The 11,348-nt window shown below is 53.0% G+C and overlaps 1 protein-coding gene across 1 annotated transcript; it reads left to right on the top strand.

The window, feature by feature from the left end:
• Positions 1 to 3,590: 3,590 nt before the first annotated feature.
• On the top strand, positions 3,591 to 8,933 carry AVPR1B (arginine vasopressin receptor 1B). Its single transcript, XM_006267823.3, has 2 exons — positions 3,591 to 4,682; positions 7,627 to 8,933. Exons 1-2 carry the CDS (start codon positions 3,818 to 3,820, stop codon positions 7,932 to 7,934), a joined length of 1,173 nt encoding a protein of 390 aa, XP_006267885.1. The 5' UTR covers positions 3,591 to 3,817; the 3' UTR covers positions 7,935 to 8,933.
• The last annotated feature ends 2,415 nt before the right edge of the window (positions 8,934 to 11,348 follow it).

Genomic DNA, 11,348 nt, shown 5'->3' with positions numbered 1-11,348 from the left:
AGCTTGCCTGTGTCAGCACGGAGCTTGCTTGGGCTGCAGAATCTGCCTGAGAACAAGGTAAACACTTGGCTGAGCTCCGAACTACTGTGGATTGACTCCTATTGGTATCCTAGCAGTCTGCAGCTAGCTGGTAGCACGTCTATACTGCGTGGCACTCACTGCAACATGAAGAGAGAGGCATCAATAGCGAGGGACAGATGAAACAAAAGCCCAGTACTCTTGGCAAGTGATGCTCTGTAGTTCTTGTTATTAGGATAAAAGTGCAGCAATGCCATGCGCACCTTGGACCACAGCATGGTCGCTAACCTGAGCAGTCATGGCACTTCTGATTTCCTCTTCCAAAGAAGCATTTGTGGATTAGCTTACGTCCTCTGTACAGACCCATGCACTCGTACAGGCACGTTATGTTGTCTAGTAATACTAGCCTGGTGTAAAAGGAATGACACCGCCTTGAACAGATAGCTCCAGAACCTAAGGGATATCCATGAGATCAGACTCGGTCCCTGAAACTCTTGGGATGGTTCTTGTTCCTTAGACTCTCCTTTTCCATCTGTGCCTTCAGCTTTTCATTGTTTTTTGCTTTTTCTTTTATTGCACTTCTTATTTACCTGCCAGGAAATCTCTCATCTATTCATGAACTGTAAAAAAATCACTTTTCTCTCTGCAACATGGCTCTTTCCCTAGCTCCCAGCATCCAGACACGCATCTTATTAGGATGTGCACATTGCATCCAGAGAGTCACTCCTGAATATGAATGTCTTTCGATTAGATCCTAGGTGTGCTTCTTGTGCCAGTTAGTGGTAAACTGCAAAGCTCTATTCAGAAAATAATAACAGGCAACCAACTGTAATACTACAAATAATAAGTCACTGCAGTCTCCTTGTCTACAGACAGCACATCCTGCACCAAGAAAAACAACTGATGCTCAGAGGCCTGCTTTGGGCTTCTTTCCCCTCTTTGTTTGAAACTTTTTCTTTCTCTTAGGAATGCCACAGGTATTGGTTACCAATGAGAATATACACCTTGATTCAGCCAGGCTAGACATCATTGACCGGTGAAAGAAAACCCCTCTGCAGTGTTGCAGATCAGAAAGGAAAATGTAATGTTACTTGCTGAGAGAAAGTGGACACAGCTGACTAATAAAACTTTAACGCTTTAATAAAAATGGTTATTATCAGGGAATAGACTGCAGCATTAGTTAGTGATTTTGGCATTTTCTTCTCGGCTTTTTTAGCGTGGCACTCTGGGAACAAAATAAGGGCTCGCAGCTTTTGCCCACAGCATGGTTGCACAAACCTCTGCCCACACAAACTTTATTCCCTGATCTGCAGCTGCCCTGAGCTTCCGGATCCTAAACTGGTAATTTGCCAGATCGGAGTGTTCCCAATTGAAGCTGGTCTAAGAAGAGAAGAGAAGAAAGTGCCTTTCCACTGAGCCTGAAGAAAGTCCGGCAGACTTCAGTACGAGTACAGCACAGCTAAAACTCCCCGCGTTATGGAGCAGATGGGTTCTGTTCTTCATCTCATGCTCATTGGGGTGGTATCTGAGCTTCCTGACAAACTCTGCTGGCATCACTCTTCCAGAAGTGGAGATGGAGATGATGATGATGATGATGATGATAATTGACAGATGCTACATCTCCTCTGAGAAACCCCATCTGAGATGATGGCCTCATTGGGCTGGGGGCTGTACATGCACATAATAGCACAATCCCTGCTTGGAAGGGCTTACAAACTAAATAGGTGAAGGGTAAAGGGAAGGAAGGCTCTTTTATCCATTTTTGCACACAGTGAGACACTACTGAAACTAGCAGGAATCCTTTCTCACCCCAGGAGCTTCTTCCAAATTCTCATTCTCTGCCGACACGTCCTCCGGAGGAGTCAGAGCCAAAACTCATCCTGATACACACAACTGCCCACGTCTGCACAGACCTGATGAATCTCATTGTAGGCCTAGCTGCTCTTCAAGCCTGTGCCCATACCAGGATTTTGCTGCTGTTGCTCCCCGCACTGCAGCCCTCAGTCCAGTACCACCAGGAACAGCACTGGCTAGCACCCAGGAGAGAGAAGGCAGCAGGGGAGCTGGCATTTTAAATACCATGTTACCCGTTCCTGTTCAAATCAGGGATGCAAGAAAGGCAGAGAGTCCAGCAAGGCTCCTGGTTAGAGAGAATGCAAAAGGGAAGATCAGCGGCTAAGTGGAGGAAGGGAGAAAAATCATTTTGGAAAGAAAAAGGAAAGGAGAAGATGCCTAAAACAGTGAAAATACAGGCAAGAGACTATTAAGGTGGTAAGTGGTATTAGACCCAGATCTTGGAAAAACCCACTTCTAATTAATATAAACCCAAGGTATGGGATATAGCTTACGCTCCACCAGTTGCTTCACAGGCAACTGCCAAGTGTTTGTGAAGTAAGCTCCATAACACTCCCCAGGACACTTATTAACCCATTTTCCAGATGGAGGATGGAGGCAGGGGTGGTTTTGTGCTTGGCCCAAGGCCACCTTTTGAAGAGCTGGGAGTAGACGCCAGAGCTCCCACCTGACAGCCCCATGCCTCAGGGCCAGGAGCACAATTCTCCCTCGGTACCTCAGCAGGCACGGACCAGGCACTCCCCTCCTAGCACTTCAGCTGCTGCATCAGCCGAATCATCAGCATTCAGATTCTAACGTCCTTTGCTTCTTGCCTGAAATTATTCCATCTCTATCGACTCAAACAATGCCTAATCCGCTCTGCCTGTTGCTTCCAACTATTGTGCGTTTCCGCTGTCTCGCCTTTCTCTCCGCCTGGTTCCCTGATTTTCCTCTCCCATGAATTTTCATGAGGTTCGTCTAGCCACACAGCAGGCGCTGCACAGCACACGCTCTCCAAGCCTTCCCGTGGAGGGGGGGTGCTTGCTTACTGCCGACAGCTGAAGCTGCTCTGCTCAGAAGAAGCCACTTTGGTAACAAGGAGTGGGGGGGCAGGTGCCTGAGGAACTGCAGATGCGGGACTGGGCTAGATAACTAACCAGGCTGGGCTGGGGCCTCAAATACAGAGGTAAGCATCACCTTCCCCAAGGCAGAGCCCAGGAGAGAACTCGGGTCTCCCCGAGCATCCAAATCAGACAAAACCTTTCCACTGACTTGGCTGAGCAGGATCAGACCCTGGGGACCTGTTGGGGGTGGCATCTACCTGCCACCAAGTAACCCAAGACCAGGGGGGTCTCCTTACCTCTGTGGCCCCAGGCCTGAGATCCCACTCTGGGGCTCTCTCTGCTGTGCAGCTCTTCAGGGAGGTGGTGAGAGGCTCTAAAGCCCGTGCCCTTGCTGGAAAAGCTGTAGATCACCTTGGGGGTGCACAGAGAGAGCTGCAGACAGAGGAGACTCCAACTCCCCAGCGTGCCTGGTGGGGCAGAGAGCAGACATTCCCCCTCCCCTCTGCCCCCCTGAGCTGTGGGGCAAGATGGGGGACGTTCCCAAGGGGTAGGGGGGCTTCCTCCCCTAACAGATACCTGGGGAGTGCCTGCCTTTGGGGATGCAGCCAGCAGAGGCGGAGCAAAGCCAGCAGGGCAAGGCAGCTCCCTGGCTATAAAACCCAGAGCTGAGCCAGCCGCAGCTCATACGGTGCAGGCTGTGGGCAGGGACTGCCCTGTGGGGCAGGTGGCACTGGGGCTTGAATGCTGCCTTAGAGCAGGGTGGGACCAGATTGGGCCGGACCAGATTGGACAGGGGCTGGGGGTGGCAGTGAGTGGAGGAAGGAGGAGGAGAGGCAGGTGTGAAGCAGAGTCAAGGCAGGCAGTGCCACGAGGAGGGGCATCCCTACCCACTGCCCACAGCGATGGAGCACAACAGCAGCAGCAGGGTGAGCCCGGGCCCCGATGGGGCATCCACAAACCTCAGCCTCCTGCTGCTGCTGCAGACACGGGACGAGGCGCTGGCACAGGCCGAGGTGGGCGTGCTGGGCGCCGTGTTGGCCGCGGCGGCGCTGGGCAATGCAGCCGTGCTACTGGCGCTGTGCAGCCGCCGTCGGGGCGGGCAGCAGCTGAGCCGGGTGCGCCTCTTCGTGCTGCACCTGGCTCTGAGCGACGTGGCCGTGGCCCTGTTCCAGGTGCTGCCGCAGCTGCTGTGGGAGCTGACCTTTCGCTTCGCGGGGCCCGACGTGCTGTGCCGCGCCGTCAAGTACCTGCAGGCGCTCAGCATGTTCGCCTCCACCTACGTGCTGCTGGCGCTCACGCTGGACCGCTACGAGGCCGTGTGCCACCCACTGCGGGCGCTGCGCCAGCCCGCCCGACGGCCGCACCTGGCTGCGGCTGCTGCTTGGGCACTCAGCGCCCTGCTCAGCACCCCGCAGCTCTTTGTCTTCTCGCTGAGGGAGGTGCGGCCTGGCTCGGGTGTGCGGGACTGCTGGGCCCATTTTGCCCCAGCTTGGGGTGCCCGTGCCTACGTGACCTGGACGGCGCTGGCCATTTTCGTGCTTCCTGCCGCCGCCCTGGCCGCCTGCTACAGCCTCATCTGCCGTCGGGTGGGCCGCAGCCTGCGGGCAGGGGGTGCGGCACGGGTGAGCAGTGGGCATCGCCTGTCCCGTGCCAAGGTGCGAACCGTGCACATGACTCTGGTCATCGTACTGGCCTACGTGGCCTGCTGGGCACCCTTCTTCAGCGTGCAGCTCTGGGCCGTCTGGGATCCTGGCGCTCCGGGCGAGGGTGAGTGTGGGGAGCTAGTACGGGCAGGGGGCATTCGGGGGGCGCATGGGTGAGGGCAGAGGCGCAGCAGAGCCCACGTGCCCACGTGTGCCAGGCACCCAGGTCACGGGGCTCAGCCTTGGGCAATGCACCCCATTCCAGTGGGACGGAGCTGCCTACAGCCTCCCTGCGCACACAGAGTGAGCAGATGGCACCTGGCCACCCACACACACACAGGCACCAAGCCCTAGAGCCTGTCTATATACACCCGCCCCCATACACAGGGCTCCTACCTCTCGAAACTGTCTGCATACACATGTGCATGCGCACACACACATTACACAGGGGCTCCAACCCTTAGAAACCATCTACACACACACAAGTGCGCATGCACACGCACGCACAGTACACAGGGATCCGAGCCCCAGAGACTGTCTATGCCCATTCACACACAACCCTGTATATGGGGCTCTGACCCCTAGAAACCATCTACACAGGCATGCACACACACACACAGACCCACGTGCACAGGGCTCCAGTACCCAGAGACCTATACAAATACAGTACATAGGGCTTCAAGCCCCATAGACCATCTACACACACCCGTATTCACCCATCCCCTATACACAGGGCTCCAACCCCCAGAGACCATCTACACAGACACGGGCACACACTGTACACAGGGCTCCCAGCACTATACCAGTGCTTCTCAACCAGTTCAGATCTGAAGCCCTCTCCTTACTGCCAGGGCACCCTTAGAAAATGCCAGCTCTGAGCTTTCACTCCTTTTGTTTTTCAACTATGAAAAAATACCAGAGGGATTCTTCTGTTGGAAAGAGCTCAGAAAGGGCAGGGCAAAATTCCTGTTGGAAATCTCTGGGTTTAGCTGGTAATTTATGCCTGCACACTGAACATTGCCTGGCACCCCTGAAAAGGTCTCAAGGCACCCCAGGGTGCCACAGCACCAGGGCTGAGAATCACTGATCTACACACACTGTGCAGAACGAGATAGGCACCCTCACCCTCCGGCAGGTCTGGGACCCTCTCTCTCTCTCTGTCTCTCTCATACACATAAAATAATGTTAAACTGATGATTTAATAAGCATTCATCTTCATTTAGCAATTTTTTTTATAATCAGCATGGAGGGTGTGTGTATAGATGCCTAGTGGAGTGGTTCTCAACCATTTTTCTTTTAGCCTGTGCCCTTGCTGTTGCTGAAAAATTATCCCACAACTTGCTGCGTCTTACAAGCGATTTCCAAACTGATCAAGAGATGTGTTTTCTAGCATGTCAGTTCTTTTTTATAACTTTGTATCTATTAATAGATTAGGGGATTATATAATCCATTAAAGGGCTGTTTGTATCTGATATATTTTGAGATACGTCACCACAATTGCATCCCAGCAGCAATTCCAATGCAGAGTTCTTCTGTTATCCCTAAGGCAAAGTCTGTTTGTAGCACCTCAATTTTTCTGTGCTTTGCAACATTTAGGATCAGCTCATCGGCTCTAAATTGTTTCCACGTTGCTTTCACCGGGGTTGTTGCAGAGCACAGCATTTCACCAAGATTATCCAAGGGAGCAGCGTTTTTTTAGGGGGAGAGCTCCAAATGCAGGTGTGGGGTGAATCTTTCTTAGTTTAAATCTCAATCTGAGGCTGCAGGCACCTGAAGTCAGTAAATCGTACAAAAATACAGTTGCAGTGATCTGACAGAAGCCAGTGGGACTTGTCTTCTGCGTGAGGTGCACGTCTCCTCCTTAATGCCTTCCATCCTGTACCCTGGATGTTCAGAAAGAGTGAAATTTGCTGGGGTCCAATGAGCTAGCACATGCCTGCAGCCCAGCCCCAGGGGCACAGCTGTGCTTTTTAAGTGGTGCACAAGTCTTATGCTGGCTGTCAGCAAAGGGGGATTTCCACCTTTAGGGCAAACAGCCTTGGCCCCGAACTGTCCCAGCATCCAAGCCCAAAATCCACTGAGCCATTGCCTGAAGGTCTACTCGGTGTCTCCACATACTAGATGCTCGGGGGAACATAATTAACCGCTGCTTCAATGAAAGGAGCCCTTGCCTAGTTATAAGTGCTCAAGTCTCAAATTTCAGATATAAGAGGATAATATAGGAACTTAATTTTTAATCTTACATGGCTAATAACATTTCCATTTCCAGTCCATGAGTATTGAGCCTTTAAATGGAAGCCACTGAAAACTTCAAAGGAGATTATATTTGAATGGCTTTCCATTATTTCCCCCCTGAGGCTTGATTTTCTCAGGCTTTGTCCATCATTTGCTTCAGACCCCAGCAGTGACAAAGGAAGCACGTTTAATGCACCAGATCTCCCAGTCAGCTCTGCTGGCTCACACAGAGGGTATGTGCAGGAACCAGGGGTTCAGATTCTGAGCCCTCTTCCAGTGATGTAAACCTCTGCGCATGTAGCTAGAACGGGATCGGGCCCCGTTTCTGGAGTGTTTTCACTTCACGAAATAAAGATGACTCTGGTCCCGATGCTTGTTAAGGCCAAAACCCCTTTCCACTACTCTGGCAGCGGGAAGTGGGCTCGCAGTGGCTGGCAATGTAGCACATGCCCAAATGAAGGTCCCTGTCCCCTACTAGAGCATTGTGATGCGCAAGCCCTGGCAATAGCTCTTGCACCAGTAGCACAGACAGAACAACACCCAGCTTGCTGCAGTCCGGCTTCTGATACCTTTCCAGAGCCTGGCAGTGCTTCCCCCAAGGAGTGGGCTGCTGATGCCAGTGGCACAGCTTGTGGAGCGAATGCAAACACCTAGACCCTGCAGCAAAGACCTGACTCCCCAAATAAAGGACACAGACAAAGGGGTGAGAGTGGCTTCACCTGAGCTCACACAGTAGGTCGGCATCAAAGCTGGGAATCAACCAAGGTCTCATCCATGGCAAGGCAGTGGCTTGTGCACAGTGCAGAATTAACAGGGCTGCTTTCCTTTTGCAGACTCCAGCGACGCGGCGTTCACCATCACCATGCTGCTGGCCAGCCTCAGCAGCTGCTGCAACCCCTGGATTTACATGTTCTTCAGCGGGCACCTGCTGCACGATGCCCTGCGCTCCCTCTCCTGCTGCACGCGCCTCCGCCCAGGGCTTAAGAGGCAGGTCTCCAATGGGAGCCTCTGCAGCCGGAAGACCACCATCCTCACTCACGGCCACCCCAGCACCACTCCCGGGATCCCACTGCAGCAGGGGCCCTCGAGAGACTTCTACCAGCCCTACGAGGACGTGGCGACTGAGTCCGGTGTGCTCTAGAGGGGCTGGGCCCCCCCAGGGCAGCCAGCACACTCCTCTCCGTGCTGAGGGGCAGTGGTGGCTGTGTGTGGCAGGAACATGGGCAACGGGTCTCACGGATACCAGTCTCGCCCCACTCCTGCTTCCAGGCTGTTCTAACAGCAAATGCATGAAGGCAACTGGATCACCAAAGCCCCTGCCCATGTAAAGCCCCGTCTCGCTTCACCCTCCCCTGGTACAGCGGGCGGGCACACCCCTCTTCTCTCACCTGGGTACCCAGTGCTCACTTGCTGCTCCCCTGCCCTTAGCTAATCATCCCCCACACCCCCAGCTACCAGCTGCTTTAACCATCGTGACACACAAAGCTCCCACTGCTTGTTGCTTGAGATCATTATTGCACCAGATAGGGGCCCTACAGGCAAGGGGTGCGGATGGATGAGGCATTTCCCCTCTCACAGGCACCCAGACAGCAATGCTGCTATAAAGCCCAAACCAAGGCGAACATCAAGCCTGTAATACCCAGCCGCACAGGCACAAACTGAGACCTTCAGGGCCTGCGAGCTCATTCCCACCTGGGCATCTGAGTGGCAGGCAGGGTCAAGGGTCTGCCCAGCAGCTATCGTCATGTCCAGCCAACCTGGAGTCCCCAGTGGAAGGACCAGGGACCCAAGCACAGCTGGGGGCAGCCTCCAGCACAGGTCCAGAGCGGGGCTCAGTCCTGCCTCGGGAGTCACCTCGAATGCTCTCCCACCACGCCACGGGAAGGAAAAGGGGGTGCCCCGGGATCGTAGGACCGCATCGCCCGCTGCTTTGCCCAGGCCCCAGCGCCCTCCTACGGTGGGAATTACCTTGCTGCTCCCAGCGCAGTCGGTTCTCTCGGTGTCGCCCTCACAGGGCTGTGGCTGCATCTCGTGGAGTTCATTTTTAATAAGCTGTTGATTGCAGCTCCTGTGGCACAGCTCTGATGTTAGCAAAGGCAGCTCAGCTACGCCGGCCCCAAAGCTCATTAAAAACCATGGCATGTCACTGACAGCTTCCCGTGTGGCTTCCTTGGTGGGAGGCAGCCAGACCTCAGGTGCTTTTCCCAGGTCAAAATGGATCTTGCAAACTGTTAGCCTCTTGCACGGGTATGTCTTATCAGTTCTGTGCAGCACTGCCTTTTGCCAGAGCGTGGGCACGCAATGCTTTCTGCTGCCCCGGGGTGCCTGTGTCGCTGCCCTTGCCGCAGGGGTGTTGCAGAGTAGCTGCTGTCTGTAGCACTCTCCTCTGGCTGACTTAGAGGCTGCTCCTTTAGCTCGCCAGCCTCTCCGAAGGTTGCTGGATGGCACTGATAGTGCTGTGGGTAGGAAGCTGGTCTTGGAAAATGTCCATGGTGTTATGGATGGGATAAAACTGGACCCAGAGGTCTCAGTGGTGGGAACAGGCATGCTGCCTGAGCACCCAGGCTTAGGGTGTCCCCATGGGGGGAACAGGGCCTGGCTTCTACTGCAGCCTCTATAGCATGCAGGCCCCCCGCTTTTGGCATAGGGGACCCTATAGTTCACAGGCTGCAGTCACTCTGGGAGAGGTGTCCAGTGCCACAAGGAGGTGGGTAGAGATTGGCCCCAGCTTGTTTTGAGTCTAAGAACAGTACAAAATCTTGCCCCACATGCAAAACTCAGACTCCGGCTTAGCCAGGCTCACCCTCTCCTGGTTTTGTTGGCTACACAAAACCACCATCACAGCTCAGACCTCAGCTTAGGGTCTCCCCAAACACAGCTATTCTTCAAGTTTCCCTGCAAGACCTGCTCTCTTGAGTTACCTCTTCCAGGAGATGGTGCTGGTGGATTTTCCAGCCTATGCATTCTGCAATGAACTAGCAAAACTTCAGCACCTTGATGCTAAGAGATGATGCCTTCCAGCCCTGGTGACTGAGTCCAAGAGGTACAGGCTGTACCTTAGGAAAAGTCGCCATATCATATAAAGGGATTTCATATAGTGGCAAGTGCCAGCCACGCAGCAGATAAGAACACAAGGCAGCAGTTTGGATGGTTCTGGCTGGGGCGGACTTGGCTTTCACTGCTTGAGGACATATTGATTCTAGTACTTGGAGGCCCAAAACCAGGACTTCTATGAGAGTTAGCACCAGTGCCCTCTCAGCTTAGTTGTGAGCAACATCATGCCTTGTGAACGTGCATTTCCCATTAAATTCGAAAGCTATTTTTAATGCAAAGTCATCAGAAGAGTGGAATTGCCTTTAGCAGCCACATTTCTTATTTGCTGAGATCTGGGGCAATTTCAAATGGGAAAAATATCAGAAAGCAGCATTCATCTTAGTGTGCAGCAAACAAAACTCACACTGCCAAAGGATACATCCTTACCCGAGTTGCATTTAAGCTGTGCTTCCATGATTAACCCTTCATCAAGAGCGAGTCTGCTTTGCCCGACTGGCTAAGGGCCATCATCTCTGAAGAACTCCACCTACCTTCTTTATATTGCAGGCCCAGTTCTCTTGGGGTTTATCATCATTTCCCACAGTCTAAATAACAATGCTTTCCTCTCTTCCCCCCCAAGGGGAACGCTCAGTGTGAGAGGATCACGGTGATACCATTCTGTTCCTACAAGGCTATCTGATGAAAGGAGGGATTGCACAGTGCTGCAACGCCGCTTCAGTCTACCTGCTCATGAATTTACAAACAGGGCTATGGTGCCTTGGTAGGAAACCATTGCTCACCCCTGCAGACAGGGAAGTTTCCTCTTCCCAGGCTGCAGAGGAAGCCCAGGGAGGGCTGTGTTGTTGTTTGGAGCTGAAGGCTGGTTTCATTTTTTCAAGTAAATGTGGCTTTTAGAGACCTTTGTCCGGGCTCAGGGGTTTGTGTTCTTCTCTTCCTCCTTTGCTTCACCGAAGCAAGCAGCTAGTGGTGGCAGCAAGCAGGAGTCAGGGGGACAGAGTGAATGGCAGTGTTGCCCCCTGCGGTGATGCACTGCTGGCTCTGCAGCATCCTAGCCTAAAGGGAAAAAATCTCCCAGGGCACAGCAGGAAATACAGCGAGTGAGATTTCTGTCTCTCTCTGATCCTGCAAATCACCTTCAATCTTTAACTTTTTTCTCTTGCCTTTGAAGTGTAGAGAAAGACTTTGAAGTGGACAAGTCCAGATCACTTGCTCCTTGAATCCCCACCAGAACCACAGCAATGGCCCAGCTCAGCAGGGTGTTGTAAGGACAAGTCCAAGGGGGCTTGTGAGGTGCCTGCAGTAGGGGCTGTGTAAGTGCCTAAGCCAGAGACGTACCCATTTCCTGGGAACATAATTCCCTTAGGCTCCTTTGAAAACCCCACCCTACATTCAGTGATGTAAGCTATTAGCATTATTATAGCCTTTGCCTTGACCCCTGCCGGCATTATCTTTCCTTTACATCACGTCTTGCATTTTTACTGCGTCTTCCAGGGGAAAAAAA

The sequence above is a fragment of the Alligator mississippiensis genome, chromosome 14 (assembly GCF_030867095.1).
Source record: "Alligator mississippiensis isolate rAllMis1 chromosome 14, rAllMis1, whole genome shotgun sequence".
In the NCBI taxonomy this organism is placed as follows: domain Eukaryota; kingdom Metazoa; phylum Chordata; order Crocodylia; family Alligatoridae; genus Alligator; species Alligator mississippiensis.
Note: the sequence above shows the minus strand (reverse complement) of the source record. Positions and strands in the feature narration are given on the sequence as shown.

Bases quoted from the DNA above. Each gene is read 5' to 3' on its own strand.
- AVPR1B (XM_006267823.3), top strand. From the start codon at position 3,818: ATGGAGCACAACAGCAGCAGCAGGGTGAGCCCGGGCCCCGATGGGGCA. The intron at 4,683-7,626 runs GTGAGTGTGGGG...TTCCTTTTGCAG, and splicing joins TCCTGGCGCTCCGGGCGAGG to ACTCCAGCGACGCGGCGTTC.